Genomic DNA, 24,238 nt, shown 5'->3' with positions numbered 1-24,238 from the left:
TGATTGTGTATAACCTGAGAGCAGATGCAATCTTCACTTTCAAGTCTAGGTTTATTGCACATGCTTTAATAATGTGCCTAACTCAGTAACTTTAAGTTTATTAATGTCATTGCAAATCACATCAGAGCATTTTGCATGAACCATACTGCAAGAACAAGCCATGGTAACATACCAGGTGAAAAATACAAGCAAGAAAACAGCTACCTGCACTTTGATAAATTAAGAATAATTTCTATAGAGATCCTAGTATTAATACATGAAGTATCATAAACAAATAGTAAATCATTAGCAGAACACAAAGCTGTGTATTAAAAAGAAACATTTTGAAAATGAAGTTTTGAACATGATACATATCCAGCAGAGACATACTAAGAAAATATCTGACCATGCATTTTTGCAATAATGGATGAAGAAAAGTATTTACGTAAGATTCACTTTCACAACGCAAACTATCATGATTTCTAGAAGTCAGTAAAATTTGTTGTCATGAGTCAAGTACATTCTGATCATCTATGACACTTTCATTACTATGTATCTAGGGGCTATTTCATTGTAGAAGATGGTACAAAGGAAAAGAGAGTGAAAATGTATATTTTTAAGAAAAGTAGATGGATAATTTGATGTCATTCTTCAGCAAATACTCTCATAGGCCTGATCCCTTAACTTACAATGATTCTTTCAGCATTTTTTAAAAATGATTTTAATGCCCATTACACAGCCCTTCCACTCTGAACAGAAAACCCTGTTTTTCCTTTACATTGACCACATACTCATTTCATCCTATTGACTTGAATCAAATTTACTGTTGACACGTATCAATTCATTGAAAGACCACCTTTGGATGAAACATCTCAACCATCTCTGGATTACAAATAAAATTTACCTACGGTTTAGCTTAAGGTGATTTCAAGGAGGAAACTTAATTGCCATAATATGAAGTGTAAGTTTTGAAATTTACTCAGCTGTTCATAGAAACAGGTCTTAGCCCCACAAAAAGGGAAGCAGGGGGAAATCAAGTTTACGAAGATTTTAATCCAAGGAAGACAGTCTGATGTTGAACTGTATTATTTTTAGGTGGTTATTATTTTTAGTATTGTTCCAAATTCAGGCACACAGGAAATACAGGAGAATTAGGCACCTGGGAATAGGATGCCAAAGCCAGCAAAGTTAATAGGAAGCTATGTAAGGTTGCCAATTGAAGTAACTCGGAAATGCAATATAACTGAAACCTTTTGCTTTCCAGAATTTAGATCTTAGATCCTGAAGGTACTCATTTTGTATCTTCCAGATGATCAATGTGAATTCTCTACTCTGCCTCCTTGATCTTTTTTCCTGGAGACTGCTATTAGTCATATACTGCAAACTTAATTGTAAGAAATATTACATGCAATAGGACAGGTAACACTTTCTATGATTTTTCACTTGGCTCAGCCCTCCTAGTATTTACAATTATGGAATACTAAAACAAAACACTGAAGCACCAATTTTACACTTAGGTCACATAACTCTGAACAGACTGCCCAAATAGTTGTGTCAAACGATTTTCTATTTGACAATGGCACAACTTCAATGATAGTGAACTTTTGCTCAAAGCTTCTTAGCACAGAAAAAATTTTAGCATAAAAGCTATCTGTATGTATAAGCAGTACATGAACAACTCAATAAAACTCTTTCCATGAAAGTAAAATAATAATTTCCTATAAAAGACGCTCTCTCCTACACAGGCGCAATCAGCTACGTCAATTAAAATGGTACACTGGCTAATGCAGTCATGAGGACAGGGAAGCTGCTTCATTACATGAGCAGGTTTATCTTTCCTTTGCATTATGAGGGTACAGCTTCTTGTTTTTGGTAATAGCAGGGCTCCGTGCTCCAAGTTCCTCAAGTCCTTTATTACTGCAGCTTGTTAGAGCTTCCTTTCCAAAGCAACACCTCTCAAGAAGAGATGCTGTGGGGTTCAGTAAAAATATAGCTAATCATTTAATAAAAATTTCCTTAGTAATTCTCATGCACAGGTAATTCTGGATTACATTTTAATAATTCATCTTCATATGCAGCTTTCACTGTATATGAAATGAGAGTCCCAAAACAGCAGCAGATAAAACATTGCCAAATCTAAGAACACTACTGACACTTAGTCATCCTCCTAATAGTAATTGCAAGCTATAATACTGCGCTAGCCAGAACCCCCCAAAAATACTGTCCCTGCTGACAAAGTGGAAAGACTGTATCTAGCTTTTCCAAGCTAAGTGGAATTTACTTTTTCAAAAGGTAAATTAAAAGCTATAAAAGTAAAACCTACTCAAATGAAAGGGGAAATTTTTCTAAAACAGCTGAAGTGTTTCTACTGATTATCAATTGTCTTTAGATTAAAAGAAAAAAATGATGGGGGAATGGAAGATGAGTATAATACAGATCCTGAATTAAAGATGTATTTTTTTCAAAATTACTTTAATTATAGCATTTTAAGTCTGTACAGATATATATAATTTACAGTACTGTTGCATTATTTCACATAAGCAGTTTATATCATCCTTCAATTTCTTAAACCATTATTTTAGCAAATATTGACCATAATTTCTTAAATCACTCATTAATGTGATTCACTGAACTCTGAGAAGTGGAATGCTATTAACCATGGCTACAGAACACGCACATTACAGTAGAAACCTTCAGTTGAAGTTAAAGATTCCTTTTTGCCAAATGCTTGCTCATTTCTCAAAGCAAGAATGTCCGCTACAGTTTACTTCCCTCAAGCATGGTCAGGACAAGTTAACCTCACGTTCACTGGTAAGAAAAAGTAGTGACCACTGCAGATTAAATTACAGTTTAAGCAAGTAAAAAAGTGTTTATTTACATGTTGAGAAAGTTGCCTTACTTTCAATAGGTTATCATATGAATACGTTAGGAAAAGTTACACAGGAATAGCTAATGCCAAACCAAAAATATACATTTGATGTGTACAAATTTTTTAGAGCATATTACAGGCATTGCAAATGTAGATAGTTACATTTAATATTTCCAGTGACATAGCTACACTTTAAATTAAGAGATGGAATGTTATCAACAAAAGACTTCTCTGTTTGTTAATGTCAATATATGTACATATTTAATCCAAATATCCAGTATTTTTATTTAAGCTAAAATAACATGAAGAGGACCATATTATAGTGACCCTGACATTATATGGAATCAGATAATCTAAAACAGTTACACAACTGTTACCAGCATGTTCAATTCTTCTGACAACGCAGCTTTTACTACTTAACTGTGTTGCTTTTATTCCACAATGGAGAAGTTACACCCCAAACCCTTTATTTGGGGAGAAGCAAGAGAACAACACAAAATAGCAGTAGAATAGAATGGCTTTACTGAAACTTTGGGGAAAGCTTGAGATTTATGATTGTTTTGCATTTCTCTTCAGTTAGCATTTAAAAATTTTTTTTTAAACTTATATTAAAAATAAGGGGAAGATCACACAATAAATTACACAAGATTTGCAGTAACTAAACACCTGTTAAATTTCAGCCCATATCAGGAAAATTAAGCATCCAACTAGGAGGCACAGGAAAGCTAGAGCACTTAAATACACTGTTTTGTAACCTGAAAAAAAAAAGACATCCTTCCTTCTTTGTTTTATGCAGGTACAGGAATCCAGTTTTTAGGTCCTTGTTCTTTCCAGGCTAGTTGCAACTGTCCTTCTCTCCAGTTTTCTCAGAGAACGTTGCTTTTCAGTAACTGTTCCTATCAACCTGAATTACAAGTCTTCCACAACTTAAGAATTTTAACTGCTGTGTAATAACATCTTTAGATCTGTTTCAGGGTTTGGGGGAGGTGGGGGGAATCAAAACTTTGGTCTTCCTAGTTCTCCATTAAATAATGCTGAAATTTTCCAGCTTTAAGCATAAAGAATTTGTATAGTTGTTTTCTATCTAGCACACTCTCACTATGTTTGGCATATTATATAAGACAGTATCTTACCTAACCTGATGATTCATACTATGTTTATACAGGTTAATTGTGCTTAGTATAAAAAAAAAAAAAGTGTAAAGAGGAAAACACAAGATTAGGAAGAATATAAGTTAGAGAGGGAAAATAGCCAATTGCAAAACAAATTTCACACATGGTAAATTGTCAGTTTTGCCCCCTAAATAGCTAAAGAACAAATCATATAGCACATATTGCAAAAAAAGACACTAAATTTTTTTTCCATATTCAAGTATTAGATAAATTAAATAAGACTATTTCTGAGATAAATATTAGGCCAATGATGAATTTTAAAAACAAATCAGTAGAAATACAATCCAGAAAAAAAAAAAAGCCTAGTTAAAATATAGACATGTCAAGCTGCAAAGCTTAAATTAGAGTGGATAATATTAAACCAGATATCCAGAAATATACACAATAGATTCATCCTAGTTTTCACAAAAACTTAGAAGGCAGATGATAAAATTGCACTTAATTCTGAATTAATTCAGATAGCAAGTCATTCGCATTCCTTGCCGATTAATTTATAACATTGTTCCCTTCTTTTTCTTATAAAAGATCAATACGTTTTTGTATGTTCTTTCACTTTTAAGCATTTGGTCATAAACAAGAGCCACAAAGTTTTACTATCTGTCTTGTTGATCAGAGTCAGATATCCTTACATCTGATGCAGACAAATCTAAGACAGGATTTACAAATCCAGCATACTCTGAATTGCCATTATCATCCATTTCAGCACTAACAAAGTCATTCTCCCACTCCAAACCATTAGAATCATCAGAGGCTGAAGCTGGATTACTTCCAGTCTTCTTGCTGCTAAATTTTAGTGCTGCCCGGAGTATATCTTCTTCTGTTTTAGAGCGTTCTCTCATTGGAATCATTCTGTTCATGCCTACAATTTAAGACATGCTTGTGAGAAAAAAATTTTGAGGGAAGCATCTTTGCATTTGTGTTAGAATATTAGAAGAAACAACAACAATCCTTTAGAGATCCAGATTCTGGTAATTTCACTCTTGAGTATCACCTCATTTTTTCTAGTATTATTCAAATTAAGTCAGTAGTTTGCAGTCATATTTGGCCCAAAGAAATGTAATAGCTAGCGATGTTATTTTACAGACCTCTGAGGAAGACACAGAACACTGTGAAACAATTCAGTTTCAGTATTTATTTCGCCTATGTATTCAACCTGCTGGCCTCCATTAGGGGCATACAAATACTAGATTTTCAGCATTGTGCCATTTCTAGAAAAGCTAGTATATGGGGAATCCTGTAATACTCATCTAACTTACAGACGAGTAGTTTAAGCATCAAGTGAAACATTTTAACCAGCAGCTAAAATTTAGGGTGCATTCGTATAGGAAAGGTCTTCTATTTCTATAAAAGGCATGTTTAAATTCATGCAAAACACTGATCAGAAAACTGTGCAAAGACATTAGAGATACTATGTATGTTGTCAGACTTTCTTGTGGTGTACCAAACACCATCTCTACCACTGGAGCAGAAAAAGGGGAGGACTGAGCATGCTTTTTTTCTTAATTATTTTTCTTAATTCTCCTCGTACCTTCCTAAGTAAATTCCCCTTTTAAGTTTGGACTGACTAGCTAACTAATTAATTATAATTGAACTTACATATCGCAAGTGAAATACTTACATAAGTAACTTTTGGTGGGAACCCTGGGAAAAAAATACCCAAGAGGTAAGTTTTTCCCTTCCCCAGACTCTAAAGTGATGGATTTTATGTTAATGTTTCATTGGTATTTTAAAACACAGCTACTTTTCAACTTGATTATTCCTTTGGTACCAATAGCTCACTGAAGCTGTTGTCCATCTCTTGCTGACGCCATATAAGCAACACCGCCAAATATGTCAGTACAGGATTAGCACTACAAATTCCTTGTATGCTATCTCTATGTGATGCCAAAGAATGAAAACAGAATTAGTGTACCAAAAACTCTGTATTTAAGTCAGAACAGTTACTGTTTCTATTTTATCCACACCCCTTTTATCTTTCTATAAAATATGCTATATGAACATTGCAGGTCAAGAACTGTGCATCTGCTGTGCTCAAGCGGCTCCAATCCACAGGACCCTTTCAGTACCACCATTAGTAGTATATAATCATTGTACACTACCATCAATAGTACATAATCACGCCTAGGGCAGATCTAGGCATTTCTTGTTAATAACCTAATCTGGCAACTTCTCAGTTCAAGCAACATTATATTTTGTAGCTATCCTTATCCTAGTTTTAGTGGTTAAAAGGCTAATACCCTTAAAAAAAACCCCAAACCCTGGGTTTCCTCTACTTTGTGTTCAATCCCCCGACAATTTACTAACAGTAAAATGTAAAACTAGACTATAATCAATACCCCAGATCACTAAGCCCAACCATACACACACTTACTTTTTTAGAGTTGTCCAGTCTCTACAGTAGCTTTTTGACAGCAATCAATGCAATAACTAAACCTCTTAACCCTAAGAAGTAGTCAGCCCCTTCAGGGAGATGGTTGGGCCAGATCTACCAAGGATGTGTTAAAGTCTACTCAAAGTTCTTACAATAAGGACTAGTACTTCTTCAAATGGCCATACTGACTCCTTTGCAGTCATCAAAACAACTACGAGACTATATTCTCAAACATAAGCAATCTCGCAGGGGTCCTATTACCATATTTTCTGGTCAAGCTTTGAAGTTACTAGGGAGAAGAGATGTGTTGCTGTCACGACATGAACTCTTAAATATTCGTTTCCCCCTTGTACAGCATGGGGTAGTAGGAATCAGAAATAGAACTCTGCAGCAGTTTTGTTTTCTGTGTTTAGGCTGTTTTGGGCACTTCTCATCACTTACTATTCAAAACCTGATGTAAGCTTATGAGTAGGCTACTACCCAATCAACATGAAAGTGATGCAATCAAGCAGAGAACAATGAATAGCAAACTTCACTGATTATTATTCTATACACAGAATTAAGCCCCCCATTGGGGAGGGTAATACAGGCCCATGCTCAACAAAATCCTCCACCCATCAGACAAACATGCTAATCTTGCATGCAGGTATGGCTGGTAAAGCCTGAATCTCATTCTCATCTACTTTTCTGTAGTTACGTAGAAAGATACTGCAGTAAGCTAACACTTCGGAGTGGGAGGACAACTCAATCTGTAAAAAGCAAAGAATGCAGCTTGCCCATTTCTTGAGTATGGGGTAAGACAAAGAGCTCCCAGAAGGCTGTTTCTGCACTGTGCTAATTCCTCCCAAAGTAAAATCCAGTACACTTCAATATATATGGTATTACTCGAGCTTCAATTCCTCAAGAATGCTAATAGCTCTTGCACACACTACCTAGAAAGTATGACAGGTATTTCTAGGAAAATCTGGCAAAAGTCTGGAAAATCCAGTTTTGAAATACAAACTAGACATTTCAATTTTCTTGACAGTGCTAGATTTTTGAAATATACACAGGCTGTGAAAAAACACATTCTATTAAGCAGAAATAATTTAAGTATGAGTTAAAAAAAATCTTAGTTTATTTTCAGCAGCCTTGAAGGCATCAGGGTCTCAAAATTTTGGATGCACTTTGAAACACAGACAAGAGCTTTTAGTAAATCCGCAAAGAGCACAGAAAACATCTATAACAAACAGCAGCAGCAGGGATAGTTAGGGTACTCACCTGGAATTCAGACTTTAGAAAAAGTTTCCAGTGAAAGTTACAATAAAAGTAATTAAGGTTTAAAAGAATCAATGCTTCCTGAAACTTTTTAGTCAGAGACTCTTGACTCTACATAGTAAAACAGAGAAGAAGCTGTTCCTGTTGCTAGTAGCTCATAAGAGGGCAGCATTTCTTTACAGTTAATTTTATTGTGGGTTTTAGTTTCAGATTTACTGAAGGATCCAAATAAATGAATTGATTTATTAGACAGATGAACACATTTATCAAAATAAGCAATTTTCTAACTAAAAATCATTTACATCTATTTAATCAGTACACACTTGAAAGAAATGCCATCAGAAGAAAGCTTTAAGCCACCTTCCCTTATAGAAATGACAAGTTTACAACCATCACAGTTAAAACTGTCAGCATTTTTGATCTGTAAGTTCAGAATGAAATTGAATGAGAGAATAAATACCTTCTTCATCTTCCCACTCTAAGTCTAATGAAGTGCTGTCATCATTTCCACTAGTTGATTTTGTTTTGGTCATTAAGTCACAACTGCTCTCTGTGTTTGGTGTCAGTACTGTAGCATCAGATGAAAGTCCTATATCAAAAATATATTTTTAAATCGCAAGCATACTTGATTTGAGATTCAACATGCAAAACTAAACTTTCAAAAAAGGTTTAAAGTCACAAAGCACAATAAACCTCAAGAATATCTGAAAAAACTTTGTCACTTCAAAGAGTACACAGTAGTTTTTTAATGGCATACAACATCATTAAGAGATTACAGGAGGACACTTAGCAATACTGAGTCTAATTAGAACTATAGAGGAATTTAGTAAGCTGGACTTGTACAGAGACTTACAACAAGAAACAAACTACAGGCAGTGTTTCCCAAGAACTACCATCAGTCCTCAACTTCTGGCTGACTATCAGGTACTCTCATCAAGCTTACAGGTAATTTACAAAATTGTTTTCCTATAAATTGTTATAGGAACCATAGTACTATGGAATTTTTAAATACAGGCAGCTAAATCCTCTTTTACTCTTCATTAGAAAAAAAGAATTAACCATTAGTATATTTTGCTAAGAAATGGTTAAAAAATAACTATATACATACACATTTGCATCTTTAAAAATACCTAGGTTTTACAAGAAAAATTCACTGCAGGTTATTGTCTCTACGCAGATGGCTGAAAAGTCTTAGTAAGATGAAATCCATGCAAAGGACATGTTTGCTTACAGAATTTGCCTTTGAGAACTGGAATAGCTGTGACAAGTTGTATATGCTGTGCTTTTTGAGCCCATGAGGCATCAGGAATTCAAGAGGAAAATGAGTTCCTGTCTGATTTTATTATTTTATTTTATTTATTTATTTTTAAACAGAGAGATAGGGACATAAGAATGATGTTTATCTTTGGGGGAACTCCCCCTCCTCAAAGAAAAAAAAAAAAAAATCACACTGTGCTCCTCAGAGTCCTTTTACATTTAAAAACATACATCAAAAAGAAAGACTTACTACTACTTCGAAAAGCTTCATACTGGAATTTTGTATTTCTCAAGAAGGAATCAAAATCTTCCTCTGCAACAGAACTGTAAAAACAACACACTTAAATTTATTGCTTTTAGCTTTATAAATCTCTAAGGATGCTATTAAAAATCCTATCCAGGTGTCCTACTGTTCACACAGTTTTAAAGAAACTGTTCACAGTCCCTTCTATGCTACAAAGTACATACAGCTTTAACTACAATCTTTACAAAATGATCCACAAAATTCCTTTCCATTCCTATTCATCAGTCCTCTCCCAATCTGAATCTCTGTTCGATTTTTAGCAGCAACTTCAATTAGAAATGAATTATCTTAACTTCTGTCACAAAGCAACTCTTCCCCTGGCTGTAGCATCAATTTGCATGCATCATTCTAATAACTCCAGTGAACACCAGAATGAATACAATCTACCCTCAATGTCTGCAGATTAATAGCAACAAGTATGCAGAAGTAACTACTTGGTGCGAAGGAGAAAACTAAGCAGAACAAAAAGAAATTTGACTTAGGAATGCTGCATTTGTAAGTGTCAAAAAAAGAAAAAGCATATGTTTTTTTTTTTGGTGTGGGGGGGTGAGGAACAGAAGTAAAGATAGTTTTGGTTCTCGATTATCATTATTAACATTTTGTATCTTACCTTTGATATTCTCCATTATTAACAGCATGCGCTCTCTGTGTTATCCTTTGCAGTCTATGTTGCTACCAAAAGAAATAAACTGTTGAAAACTGCTGAAGAAAATCACTCAGAGATATACTCAATGCCCTGAGCATTCTCCTAACTGTGATATCAGAAGGAGCATTATTCTTTCTCAACTTGGAGCAGTCAAAGTATAGCTTATGGAAAGACTGACTTTCAGTCAAATAAATATCAAATTTAATCAGACCGAATTGACCATTATATACAAGTAGCATTGTTCTCAATCTTAGAAACTGCATCATAATCTTAATTTAAAAGAAGGTATTGTGAATAGAGTGCGCAATATTTTAATGTATTTTGTGTATAATGATCAAGAATCATCAATTTGTCTAGAAACATGTGAACACCACTTTATTCATGACTGCATCCGTCCTCTTCTGCACCGTATTCTCTTAACTTGCAAATATTTCCATCGCAGTTAATACCTGGGTTTTGTTAGATTTGTTCTGTTCTATGCACAAGAACAACAGTCAGTTACTGAGTCTACCATTTAGAAAGAATGTTTTCTTACAGGTCCCTCTACCACTGCACAAAGGAATATTGCCATCTCTTCTGGTTGCCTGCATCAGCACAAAGTGCTTCATTTATATTAATAAAAGCTTTATTGCCTTGCTGGGACAAAACTAGGCAGAAACAGAGTGAAAAACGCAAGACACAAGCAGTCATAAGAGGAACAACAGATGTCACATAAGTAGGGTGGCTCTACTTCTTGAAGTTTTAGGGTTTGAAGTTGATCAAGTTTCTTTTCCTTGCCTTGAAAAAAAGATAAGAATATAAAAACTGGGCATATTGTAGTGTTGTGTGATGAAAAGTAAATTAGTTATGATACAGTAATTGTTCACTCTGATTATGGCAAAGATTAACACAAAAAATGAAAAAGCTAGTTTTATAGGCAAATCTGACATATCTAGCTACCATGTTTTCTGAAAATCTACTCTCAGTATTAATGGATCTGTCCCTGAAAGAGAAAAAAGGGGTAAGCAAACCAGAATTTTCAATTTCAATCCTTATCTAAGAACTGCTCTTAGTTGGGTAAATAGTCTTGTGGAAAAAAATGCATTTGATCAACTACTATTTTCAATCCCAAGATGATGATTGCTTCATTTCTTGACACAATTTCCATCTTAAGTATTTAAACAAGCATCAGAATAAGCAAACTGAATCTGGTGAGGAGATGAGAAGTTGTAGAAAAAGTAGAAAGATCACCTAGTAGTAGTTATAGGTGAGAAGAGTTAAGTAAGTAGGGAGAAAGAGCCAGGAATTTGACACCAACATATAATTAAGCAAGCCAGGAAAATCAGTTTGAGATATGCAGCAATTTCCTTTTTAAATTCACATACCTAAATAATACCGGATTTAAGTTATCTACTCATTTTGTTAGGTCACATACAAATATCCAGCACCACAAGTTCCAGGATACACCTATATTAATATTCTCTGCTGTTACAATCCCTGACAATTATCTGGGCAACATAAGCAAGCCAAATTTGTTTTAAGAAGATGCCATCTTCCCAGTGAAAAAGCTGTTTTCATTTAATAGACTTCTGCCCACAAACAGCAAAGATATGAATTACGTATTTAAAAATGGCTTCTAGTTTATCTAGCGTATCCATACAAAAATGCTTCCTTAGAAATCCTTATAATCCTTATAGATGTTTGGGGGAGATTATCTGTAAAGGAGATAAATGGTACTAGTCCTACAAGGGGAGGAAATTCAAATCTCTGTAATATAGTCTGTATTAGGTCCTGACTAAAAAGCAGGCATATTAAAAATAGGGAAGACAGGGAAAACAGCACTTCTTCCACAGGACTTCCACAAAGAACACTTGAAGTCTTGAGCATAAAATTAATTATTTTTGCTGATTTTAAATAGGTGAAAAATATGTTGAAAAAACAGGAGCAAGCAAAAAAAGAAAAGAAAGAATTAACCCCTCCACCCCAAATGGCAAGAAGATAGAATGTGAAATATGACATGAGCTATATTTAGCAATATAATTATTAGATGAAAACTGAGTCATGACCATTGGTCTGCAAATAACGGTTTTCAATTCATTCACTGTTCAATACAGACAATACACTAGGGTTAAAGGTATCCCCTATAGCTATTGCAGATTCCAGAAACTTTTTCTTTCAGTGAGTGTAAATCTGAACTTAAAAGAAAAAATTACTTGTAATCGTACGCATACCATGTGTCCCGTGGACTGCCTCCTTGAACATGCTACAAATGCAGCCATACACATTATATATTAACAGACAGGGACAATTCTGTAAATGTTCTTTTTAATTTGCACGTTTCTGGCAACCTGAAATCTATGCAAGACTACATATTTTTCTGTCTTATTAGTATAGTGAATATATTGAATGCACTGATAACCAGGGGTTAAAATAGGTAATTCTTTAAGCTTCAACATGAAAAAAATTCAGTCATAAATACTCCCAGGAGACGGAACAGCGTATGTTTTTGAATAAGCAGGAAAACATAACTTGGCTTTTGTTTTGCTTGACCAAGCTCCACAGGCATAGACACTAGACATCTAAAAGTAGGCACAGATGTATTCAAAACAAACAAACTAACAAACAAAACCCCCCCAAACCTCCCAAACAACACACCACTACTATTTAGTACTTATTACTGGACTTTGTCTACTATGAATAAAATCACAGAATCATAGAACAATTCAGGTCAAAAGGGACCTTAGGAGGTCATCTAGTCCAACCTCTGGCTCAAAGCAGGGTCAACAATGAATATAGATGATTCAGAAACACTTTCTCTTCATGTTAACACAAGTCATACAGAATGGGAAAAATTAAGTGCATACAAATATATGAAGTGTATTTTATAAATGTAAGGACATCATAATGTGTACTTAATTTCAATTTTTTTCATTAGAAGACAATCACAGATCACTTTATATGAAGAGCAGTTAACTTCTGTATAACATAAGTCTGTTAAGCTAATTCTATATTTAAAAAAAACATCTCTCATTCAAGGTCTGTACTCAGTATCATAAGTTGTTTCAAACAATTTTGTTCATTTTCAGTTGTCCCAGTCAGCTGTACTTTCAAATCAGGTATTTCTTTCTCTTTCTTTCCCCACTGGAATTTACAAGCCAAAGCAAAGCAATTTCCTCATTACATTTCCTCAGATGTAAAGGACATTAGGAAAGTCTGTATACACGAGAACAGAACAGAAGCTCTGATATATATTGGGGTCTTTTTCCCCTCACCTCCAAGAGCTTTTTCTGCTTTGCTGCCCTGGCTGCTTCACGTTGTGCAGCATATAAAGCCTCCTCTTCTATTCTTAACTTCTCCTCTTGTAAGGCTAACTGTATATGAACAAAATAGTTAACAAAAGGGTTAACAAAAGTAGAACCTATCTAATCTTCCTATGAATAAAACCATAACTCCAATAAATTAAAAGAAGAGCTACTAGAAAATAAAAATAAAATAAAATTGACTATAGTTAAAACATTTTTCCTCATTAACAGAATTTGATAGCTCCCCCCACCAAAAATCCCATGAAATGTAGATAGCTAAACATTACACTATTAAACAAACATCATTACTAGGGCAATAGTGAATTGCTGTAAATGCACGGTTGCATTATGAACTGCACAGTGAAAGGCTTAAAACTTTTTAAACACATATTTCACTAGTACTTCATTCAAAATCATTCTTAATTTCTACATTGTATTCCATATCACAATCCACTAATTGCTGCGACACTGAAGCAAAATGACAAATTAGGTTCTCTGCTTAAGAAAAGCTCTAAACAAACTAAGCATTGGAAAAGCTAAATCAAGTATCCTGCCTGTTTTGCCGTTTATATGAAAAGAATTATGGTTTAATCATTATGAACAAATAACTAGCCTATTTATTCAATTTGTCATCTGAGAGATTGATGAAAAGAAACAATCTCTGATGCAAACTTAATTTCACAGCAGTCAGTCTCTTTGGGTATCTTGTAGACTAAAAAACCCCAAGAGATGAACAGAAACAAATTGTTTTGTTCATGTGAGTAAGATCTCACTGCATTCATGGTTAAGATTAAATACTTTAAAAGAAAAAAAACACCCCACACCGCACTAGTCATCATAACTGTTTACCTCTGACTGAAGTTTCATATCAACAGCTCTCTGCTTTTCAGCAATGGAGTCATAGTGTCTGTCTTTCAAGTCAGCAATTTCTTCCTCAGTCAGAGGCCTAAAAGTGTGGGAGGAACGCAAAAAGACTGCAACTATTATTTATTCATGACAACTCTAACTTGCAAAAGTAACCTAAGTATATTCATATAGCCTTTCTTGACTGGTCCTTTAATCTAAATTCAACAAGCCATGCTTTTGTCTTACCCCTCCTAAGTCCAGAGTTCCAAAGTTCCAGTTTACTCAAGACAAATCACTCTCTCTCCTTCCCTCTGTAGAGCATTTTCTGTATCTTTAAGGAAAACATGTTACCCAAACATCTTTTGTTAAAAGGACTACTGTCGTTGTTATGCAAGTCTCACTATTTTCTTATTTGTTCTGGTCACCCAAGTGTAATTGTTCCTCTTTCATCTGTTCTCTACTTTAGGTATACTTAACAAACAAGACTGCAAAAGTGTTATAGTAATTACAAGGTCTGCTATATCTAACAGCTCTTCCAGGAGTGTTGGCTGGAGATCAACATTTTGGGAACTATCAAGCTGAAGTAATACAAGATGTCTAGAATTAGGCAACCAAAGCTCACACTTCGGTGTTAACATACATTACCTATCAAGCAGACATCTAAGTAACTACTGCTTACAGAAATATTAATATGCTTACAAAAAAATCCACTGAATCTGCAGTCCTAACACCTGTGTAACTTTAAATGCTGACCCTGGGAACAAGAAAGATTCTCTTTACAACATACTATTTTGACTGTCATGTATGGTTTTTGCAAAATGCATTAACATCTAAAATGTTTTTCAAAGGTAAACATTAAGGTTAGTAAGACACATTCTTTCCACATATCCAATAACTAAAAAGACAGAAAGGGTTTTGATGGGAAACCTCAGGAATTTAACAATCACAATGGGAGAGAAGGAGAGATCCTGAATCTCAAAGTCTTACCTGTGACTGCTTCCTGGGCTTTCCCCCTGTTAAAAAATAAATAAATAAATAAAGTTTTTGAGAATCCCATTAATCAATCAATTTTAAGACAGGGGAAAAAAAAAGAAATTATAGTTTCCCCCATATACTGTTTTTACAATTGGAGGGAAAATCTCCCCTTATATATCTTTTTTATTTGGAATTTCAAAGGATCTTGTTATGTAACCAACTGAATTGGTTGACTCTATAAGTAAAACAAATAAAAGGGGCTTCCAAATGAAAATAAGTATTCTGTTGCTGTACTTGAGGAACCAAACTATTAATCTTCATGTTTTTAAATACAGGGCGGATACTGAAAACACTTTTTCTCGTTATCAAGCTAATGGGAAAAAAATAACAGTGTATTAAATTAACAGTGAAGGCCTAATTTTCTTTTTTTTTGAAACACTGCTTCAGATAGTTTACCCATAATCTTCAGGACAGAGTGCTCCCAACACTTTCCTTAGCAAAACAACTCATGTTCCTTTTGGCTCAGATACAGAGCATTTGATGAATCTTATACAAGAGTTATACCAGGAGCAAATTCTCCTTCAGGTCCCTCTTTTTCTGTTTATCTTTGATTTTTGTTTTCTTAATGACCATAGTGCTCTCTTCCCCAAAGGACTATATCCTGAGGCTGCCCTACACTGGATTTCTCTTCTATCAGGTCTTCATTTCTCCCAAAGTGTTAAATTATTTATTTTTAGGGCAAGCATAACTCAAAAGTAAGCCCCCCTAGCAATTTAAGTCTAAGCAGGTCAACATGCCATGAAGTGGGAGGAAGACCTTGGAATAATTTTTAAGTGAATGTATTGTACTAGCAGGTTTCACATTACGATCCTAGTACCTACCTCATCACTTTCCACTAGGTTCTCAAACTGCAGAGAAAAAGAAGTAAACAATCTTTACAATCCAGTACAACACATCACGAAACACCTAGTATAAATATAATTACATGTTAAACCTGTTTTGTAAAAACACTACTCCAGTGATAATACTGGGACTGCAATACTATTTATGAAAGCCTCTACTTTCTGAGCAAGTATTACTTTTAGAATAGGACCTACTCTCACCAGGATTTCTTGTCTTAAAGATTACATTCTCTGAAAAGGGCAAGAATCAAAACTGAAAGTCTTCACATATTTCACTACAACTCCTGTGAGGGCCCTGATAAACAATGAAGTCTCATTAGCTTATAGCCTTTATCTGATGTATTCTAATATAAGTAGTGGCCGGAGGGCTATGACTCTTACATAATCCAAAGCACTATTTTAATTTAAAAGCGTACAGAATTTGAAGGGCACAATGCAAATAACCTTTACCTCACATGGCAACTGTGATGCTTATCAAAAAGTATTTGAAGATGTATTATTAATTTACAGAAAATATAAGGTTACTCTCTATCCAGAATTCTAAAAAACCAGAGCTTTTCACATAAGAAACTGAAGGTCAATAAAGGCAATGTAATGCTTTATGAAAGGAAGTCAAGTATGCAGAGCCCAAACCAGTCAAAAATACCTGAAAAGCATTCTAAGCTGCACAAACTCTTACAGCAGAGATTGAACTATCATATAAAAATGAAACAAAGCAAATGGAAATCCTCCATACTATTTCCAGTATAGTATTGTACATGGAGGAAATACATCAAGCGTGGAGGGCAGTACCTATTGCAAGACTCCTTATGGACCCCTATACCAACTAATTGCTGTGCACAGAGTATGAATAAGAATTTTGGGGGAAGGCAGAACCTTCTTTTCTCTATCATATTGCTGCTGTAACAACATTTGCTCACACTGAAAGATGTGTGCTAAGAAAACAGATTTCACCAACCATATACCTCTGTCCCTTTTCTTGAAGGCCAAAGCAGTGATTACTATTATTACTGCTATCCTCAGTAACGGGGTGAACCCGAAAGGTCTAGGACTTTTGACCATAGGAAACAATCAGAGAACGTAAACCAGGTTATTCTGAGTACTTCAGATTATACAAATTAACCTTACAGCAACCTTGGCAAAAAGGGGTGATGTTCAGTGGCCAAGAAGGGACACCTGTACCAAGCAAAGTAGATAACTATAAAGAAACCTCAGCTGACTAGCTTTTTGTAGATCAGATTCATGCAATCAAGAACTAAATATCCTACACTTAAACTGTCAGAAAAAAAAGGAGACACCGTGCCCCCCCCCCATTCCTATCACAGCAGTGATGTAAGATGCAACAGACAGACTTTAGAATGCTTTGGTGCTGATGATCAGATGACAATGCATGCTTTATGTCTTCACAAATTACAGATTAAAGGGAGATGATGTATTAATATTCTGAAGATAAGATAGGAACCAATATCTTGGCATCCAGTGAAGTGTCAATTCAGTCTGGAATAACTTGAAATATTTCATTATACATGAACTGCAAAAAGTATTAAAGGTATTGCTAGAAATCAGCCTTTTTTCCCCCATTTAGGACTACTATAAATGTGAGTACTCACCTCTATAGTGAAATGTTCTCCTGTTGAACATGTTCTAAAATACTTTGATCTGGGAAAATAAGTCTACAGTTACACTACAGAATGATATTCTTCATTTCAAGTTCACAGCAGAAGAAAAACAAGCCTGATACTTAACATACTTCAAAAACTATTTAAAATTAATAAAAGAAACATGTAATTTTCAGTTTTAAACACAGTACTTGTTAACCTGTGCTCTGCATTGCTGCCAGAGCACAAACAGGTAATAGCTTATAAACATGTGATACACAACTGGAGAAAAGACAAGCACTTCAGATGAGGGAGATCACTTATCAGGATGCTGGATTCTTCACCTCCGTGGCCATTTGGCATTTGGAATCAGTTCTGTGGCAGCTTAAACACAATTTTCTTGAAAGAGACTATGCCAGACAACTTCTGAAAATCCTATTGCTCATCATGACACTCAACTCTTTACTAGCATAGCATCTTGTACAACATCAATGTCAAATTACGATACAGTCTATTTTGACAGCTTGACATAGCTAGAAGGTTGACCTTCCATTTCCCTCATACGTCTAGAAGCATTACTGATTATTAAAAAACAACTAAGCACCTCAAAGGAAGATACCTACAAAGGGGGCAAGACAACACTTTCTGATCAGTTATTCATAGACTGTAATTTTATATTGGGAATCAGTCTTCTCCTTGATTCTGTAATTATCTTAAGGTTGTTCTCTATAAAAATCAATGCCAGTACCGTATTAAGTTATCTGAAAGTATTTAACCTAGTGAAAGAAGTTTGGCTATCATTCCAAAGTACAATCAAACGTACACTGCTGGTTTAGAAAAATGTCCATTTCATATAGCTTTTTAAAACCAGAGAGTTTCCAGTTGCAAGTGCTCACTCATACCAGGAAGAAATCCAGGGCCTCAAGCATTTCTATGTGTGTACAAGTAGATTGTTCTGTATCTGCAATCAGCACCTACTTCCACTGTACTAAAAGCAACATGCCAGACAAAGCCTGAATCATTTTAAACACATCATATTTCATCTCCATATTTTTCCCTGGAAGTCAGTTGGGGTATGTCTCCCCCGGCAACCTGTTGTGCAGCCCACTTCACTGCAGGTTGCTGATCAACCTCTCCTTGTATACACCACTTTACCTTGTAATGCATAGTTGGTGGCACAGAAGAACTGCTTCTAATTGATCCTCAGCTACGAAACCAGAGATGAAAGGCCAGTTCAATTCATGCACTACATCTTACGTATAATTGAGAGATGTGGCACAGCTACTTAAAATACATTCACTATAACATTTCGGTGTGCAGGAGCCAACACCATTAAGAATCTAATTTATTAGTCCTCAAACAATTTTGTTTCAAAGAAGGAAAAACTTTAGGCATGCTTTTACTGAAAGTACAGTTCTAGTTTACAGCATTGGGGGCTAATCAAAATATGCTCAACTTTAAACAGCTAGGTAAGCTGCAGTCAGATTACGTGTAAGAACTGAACAGTAAACCTATGGAAAAGTTAGTACAGTGTAAGCTTACTAAGTGTAATTACAAATATCATATCAGTGGTGCCATGTAAAGGAAGACCTCCTACATTTTCTGCTACCTCCTGAACACGGACTTGATAATACAAGACCTAATTCTGTTCAGTAGTTGGAGCCCTGAAATCCCATAGCAGCTATGGAAGATTGAGGTCATGAAGGACAGAAATGGAAGACACATCAACTCCATCCCCATCTTGTCATATGTACCAACTTCAATTGAAATAAAATAATAACACATTTAAAATGTTTACTGCTTTTATTATTCTCATTTAAACTGTACTGCTTCATTACTTTCTAAAACAGACTTGAGAAGCACACAGGTTTGATATATACTAGAGAAAACAGTTCAGCTCATAAACAGAAATTATAGAGACTGTCAAATCAATTTTCAAAGTTCTAAAATTACTAAGGAGACTGACTCTTCACCACTCTGAATCCATATATACAAACATACATATATATGTATGCACGTTATTTGCTTTTTATGCATAGTCATGTTACTAATCTTTAAAAAAAAACTTATTCAGAACATGCATGTCACTAAAAACGTCCCTAAAAATCTTTAGCAGATTTAATCTATTAAAACAAAAGTATGAGCAAAAACTAACTACATTTTCCACATTAATGACAAAACAGGTTTCGGATTTTGGTTTCTACACAATAGGAAAAAAAAGCTGGAGACAAATTATATATTTTTTTACTCCTTTAGGAGTAAAGAGCAATTCTTACGATTGAAGGCAGTGACAAACCAGATGTGACCTACTTTCTAATTATGGCTGTAGCTTGTAGTACTCCAAGAAAAACTCTTGATTTATTTCAGCTGAAGAATAAGGACACTCCTTAAAAAAAAAATAGTTAAAGAAAAGGTTTGTATTTTTACAGAAAGGTGAACTTTTACTATACTAAAGGTTTTGGCAATTCATTTCTCCTTACTCATGCACAGCATGAACCTTATAACAATTATAACAATTCATACATAAATCTCCAAATTTTAAAAAACAATTACAAGCAAATGGAGTTTAGAATCTTAGAGGCTTTTGAAACACTTTTTATAAATTGTATACTTAGTTATTTAATCTAGAGTTTATTTCTTACAATTAAATCTTGGCGCTTCTAAAAATGATGAAGTAGGAGGCTTGGGGAGGAAAAAAATATCTGAGTTTGACTAAAACAACCACAATTAACTTGATGAGCTACATTATGCTGTTCCAGAAGTAGTCAGATTTGCAGAATTTTGTAACAATCTAACTTTCAAACTTATGGAATTTGTAAGACACATCTTACAGTTCTGTTTTTAACTTAATTCCCTATCCTCTCCCATCACAGAGTTATGGAAAATACCTACATTGTGCAACACTCCAATACTGTAAATTACCAGCTTACCCGGAAAATGAAGATCCATTGAGACATATACCAGCTAGCTATAAGAGGTAGCACTGATAATCTTTTTCTCATAATTTGATCCCTGCATATCATGTTCAAGGTTCAAAAGGGAATCCAAATAGACTTTCCTAATTGAAAGGACTATGCCTATTTCCTGTACTATCATTTCAAGATTTCTTAAAGCCTTCCACTACAGGCTATGCAAACAAACGCCTGGACAAATTTATATAATATTTTTTTTTAAGATCACAACAGTAGACAATAAGATTTATTTCACTGATAAAGACAGTTTGATGTTGGACTAACAGGAGGACTATATGCACATGTAAGTAGCTAAGCTATAATGGCAAACACAAACTTCTTCTTTGAGGTTATGCTCCTAAAAATTTCTTCCTGAATCTGGAACAGACTTATAGAATTCCCCACCATTTAAGAGAATGGCATTTTTCATAATTCTGTGTATTGGCATTCATATTTGCCACTCTGTGAACTAAGCAAGCAGTAAATCAATAGTTACACAGAAGGCACTGAAACACATAATAAACTCTGGCAAGTAAGCCCTCAGACTTCTGTAACAGCTTGCTGAAAATATGAGAAGGTAAAGCATGGCAGAGAGCTGCCGAATGATACTTCAGGAATCAAACATGAACCAAAACCAAATACTAGAACAGATGACACTGCAAACACTGATAAGCAAACAAAAAGGTAACAACAGAGTACAGCAAACAGAAGGAAAAAGAAAATGAGAGATAAACAAAAAAATATATATAGGTAATAATCACTTTAAAGCTGAGGGAAAGATAAAAGATGACAGCGTATCTAGAAACTGCTGTTATAACCAAGACAACCTTGTACCTTTTTGCTCTCTGCCTCCTACTAATGGCTCAATAAAAATTAGAAACAAAAAAAAACCCCTCCCCTAAATAGCTCCCCCAAACCTAAAGCAGTAGTTGAAAGGGTAAGAAGTACACTTTGCAGAAGTCTTACTATCACTATCCTTGAATGTTTAAAAAAGGGTATTAGCCTGTAGAATGTTAAGATAAGACTCAGCAAAAAACACATGGTAAAGCAAGTATCTTTCAAATATTATCTGTTTTTCCTCATATCATAGTACAAGAAACAGATACTTAAATGACAGCTATTCAGCCATTTCAGACGTTTTCATGCCCATTGCCTATGCCTATGTATCAAATAGTGGTAAGCATATGGAAGAAACCAAGTTCTAGAACAGGGAATGCATCCCTTTCTCTGCTCATATGCTGCTTTTTCATGTCCATAACCCGCTGGTTGTTGCAAACTGAAAAAAGTAGGTTATGTGCATTTACAAGAAATACAACAGAAAGGTTATCCCAACTATTCCTGCTCTTTCGTAATGCAATTACCCTTTACCGCAACAGCGTCTCAGCCTCTGACTAATATACAAGACCATACTCCTGAAAACGTGGTGTTTTTCCATCTTTTCATAAACACAGCACCCTGCACAGATTTCCGTAACTGCTCTGAAAACCTTCATAAGCTTTTTCTTTTGAAAAAAACCTGGGAAGGGGCTAAGGAGTCAAAATTTACCCAGGGAAAGAGCCCAAGCCGCCCTTGGACGCGTATTACGATCCGAAGTGCAAAGCGCACAGAGCGGAGCAAAGCAACCATTTAATGGTGTTTCATCAGCTCGGGCAGCCGGCGGAGACGCGCACACACATCTCCTCCCTCTCCCCTACCCGCAGCCGCGCCGCGCCGCCGCGGGGCGCAGCCGGGGAGCAGCCCGCTCCGCCCGCCCAGCCCCGGCGCGGCCCCGCGCCTCGCCCGCCCGCCGGACCCCCCCCCTCCGTGCCCGGGGCCGGGCCCGGGCCCGTTCCCCCCGCTGCGGCGGCGGCGGCGCCCCGCGCGGCCCCTCCACTGCCGCCGCCGGCGGCCTCCCGCGGCGGAGGGCGGAGCCGGGCGTGCCCAGCGCCTCCCCGCCCCGGGGAGGGGAGAGGGGAGGGGAGGGGGGAGCCGCGCACTCTGCTCACCCGCCGCCTCGCTGCAGCCGTCCCGCTTCCCTCCGCAAGAAGAGCCCGCAGCACCCCTGCGCCCAGCAGTTCCCCATCGCATCCTGGGCGGCGGCGGCGGCGGGGGGGGCGCAGCTCCTCCCTCCTTCCCGCCCGCCCCGCGCGGCGGCCGCTGGCGGCCGTTGGCGCCGCGCGCGCGCCCGCAGCTCGGATTCGAACGGCCCCGGCGCCGCGCGAGCCGCCCAACGGCCGCAGCATCAACGGCCGCGAAGAGCCGTTGGAAGTGGCGGGAGGGGAAGGGGGGGAGAAGAGAAGTGGAGGTGCGGCCGCTGCCTGGGAGACGCCGAGGCCCCCGCCAGGCGCAATGCCGCATGCCCGGCGCTGGCGCCGCCCCGGCCCGCCCCTTCCCAGGCGCTGAGGAGGCGGTCCGTCCGCCTCCCCCCTCGCCTCCCCCCCCTCGGCCCGGGCTTGGCTGCTCCCCCTGCGGAAGAAGGAGCAATTTTTTGTCGCGTTTGGCCCTTCCGCCCCCGGCCGCAGCGGCACGACGGAGGGAGAAGGCTTCCCTCACCCGGCGCCGGCTCTCCGACCGGCTTCCCGTTGCTCGCGCAGGTACTGTTTGCTCGGCCGCAGAGCCGGTCACGAAAGCTCCCGTAAAACACTAGAGACCTGGGAACAAATAAAGCCGTTAGGAGTGCTTAGTCTAATGGAGCCCGGTCCCCTTTGGGTTTGTAATGCTACCTATGTTCTGCGGTAACTCCAGATCCCTCCCGTATGCACTGATGGGTCATACACAAATTATAAAATTATCATGCCTTAGCACAGGTCTCACTCTTGCTCCTGTTTAAGCCACTAGCTACTTACTGGGCCGCACTGCTCTTGGCAGCTTGTTAGCACGTGGGCGGTTGCAGACTTACTGGCTGACTTCTCTCTTGGCTGACCAAAGCAAGCCAATAAAGAACTGAGTTAACTCTATAATTCATCCATCGGAAGTGCAGTTAACGTAAGTCTGGCTTTTTCTGCCAGATGTTGTTTTTCAGGAAACTTGGAAGAACTTCCTGAAAACAGACTCTTTCAAATGTTGTTAAAATTGCCAGGAGGGTGCAAAAAAAGAAAAAATCGTGGCAAACTTACAAATTTTGAAGGATCTTCTCGTTAAACACTTTGTAAGCATGTCACGAAGGTATTTATTTCCTTCCAGGTTTTGGATAAATTGAAAAACATAGCTTTGGACAAGGTGAGGGAGACATGATTGCATTGTCTTGTGCAAATGTAAACTAACAGTAGAAAAGCCCTGCATAAAACAGAAGTGAAATCTTTTGAAGAGGAGAAGCAAATGTTGATTAGGTTCTGTCATCTGTAAAAACAGAATGAAAAAAGTCAGCTCACTGCAAAATAATACGCCCCTGCCTTGGACAGAAGGCAGTAACATCTCATGATCAACTATCACCACCACCACAGGTGTGATTTTTTTCTCCTCTGTTTTTTGTGATGAAGTATGATATATTGTAAAATCGTGGATCTCGGCATATGTTCACTACAGCTTGTATACTGTATGTTAACAAAAATTCCTTATATAAAAAAAAAAAAGCTTTGTAACTCCAAGTTTGGAAAGATCATTCAGGACATCAAACTATTTCATCCCTAACTCCTCTAAGTCATTGGATACTTCGTTGCCAAAGATATTAAATGACTAGTGTGACTAATCTAAAAAGCAAGATCTAAAGGACAGGGGCTATCCTTGCCTTGCTGAGGATTAATTGTAAAAATTATGATGGATGATTCTGTCAGATACTACGAAGTCTGAAAATTTTTGGCAAACAAAGTAGAAAAGCAGGATCAGAACTGTCACTGTGTTGACGTTCTCTA

General features: G+C 36.9%; 1 protein-coding gene across 1 annotated transcript; it reads right to left on the bottom strand.

Annotated features, from left to right (window-relative positions):
* Positions 1 to 3,270: 3,270 nt before the first annotated feature.
* Positions 3,271 to 22,505, bottom strand: AP1AR (adaptor related protein complex 1 associated regulatory protein). Its single transcript, XM_067297623.1, has 10 exons — positions 22,394 to 22,505; positions 17,470 to 17,518; positions 15,839 to 15,865; positions 14,970 to 14,995; positions 13,986 to 14,082; positions 13,107 to 13,205; positions 9,820 to 9,881; positions 9,156 to 9,229; positions 8,109 to 8,237; positions 3,271 to 4,879 (listed from the first exon to the last, which is right to left on the bottom strand). Exons 1-10 carry the CDS (start codon positions 22,468 to 22,470, stop codon positions 4,614 to 4,616), a joined length of 906 nt encoding a protein of 301 aa, XP_067153724.1. The 5' UTR covers positions 22,471 to 22,505; the 3' UTR covers positions 3,271 to 4,613.
* Between the last annotated feature and the right edge of the window lie 1,733 nt (positions 22,506 to 24,238).

Source organism: Apteryx mantelli, chromosome 5 (assembly GCF_036417845.1).
Source record: "Apteryx mantelli isolate bAptMan1 chromosome 5, bAptMan1.hap1, whole genome shotgun sequence".
In the NCBI taxonomy this organism is placed as follows: domain Eukaryota; kingdom Metazoa; phylum Chordata; class Aves; order Apterygiformes; family Apterygidae; genus Apteryx; species Apteryx mantelli.
The sequence above is the reverse complement of the archived record's forward strand: the minus strand, read 5'-3'. Positions and strand labels throughout refer to the sequence as shown.

Bases quoted from the DNA above. Each gene is read 5' to 3' on its own strand.
- AP1AR (XM_067297623.1), bottom strand. From the start codon at position 22,470: ATGGGGAACTGCTGGGCGCAGGGGTGCTGCGGGCTCTTCTTGCGGAGG. The intron at 15,866-17,469 runs GTGAGTACTCAC...TTTTCTCTGCAG, and splicing joins GAGAACATTTCACTATAGAG to TTTGAGAACCTAGTGGAAAG. The intron at 9,882-13,106 runs GTGAGGGGAAAA...TTCTTTTGGTAG, and splicing joins AGCAGAAAAAGCTCTTGGAG to CAACATAGACTGCAAAGGAT.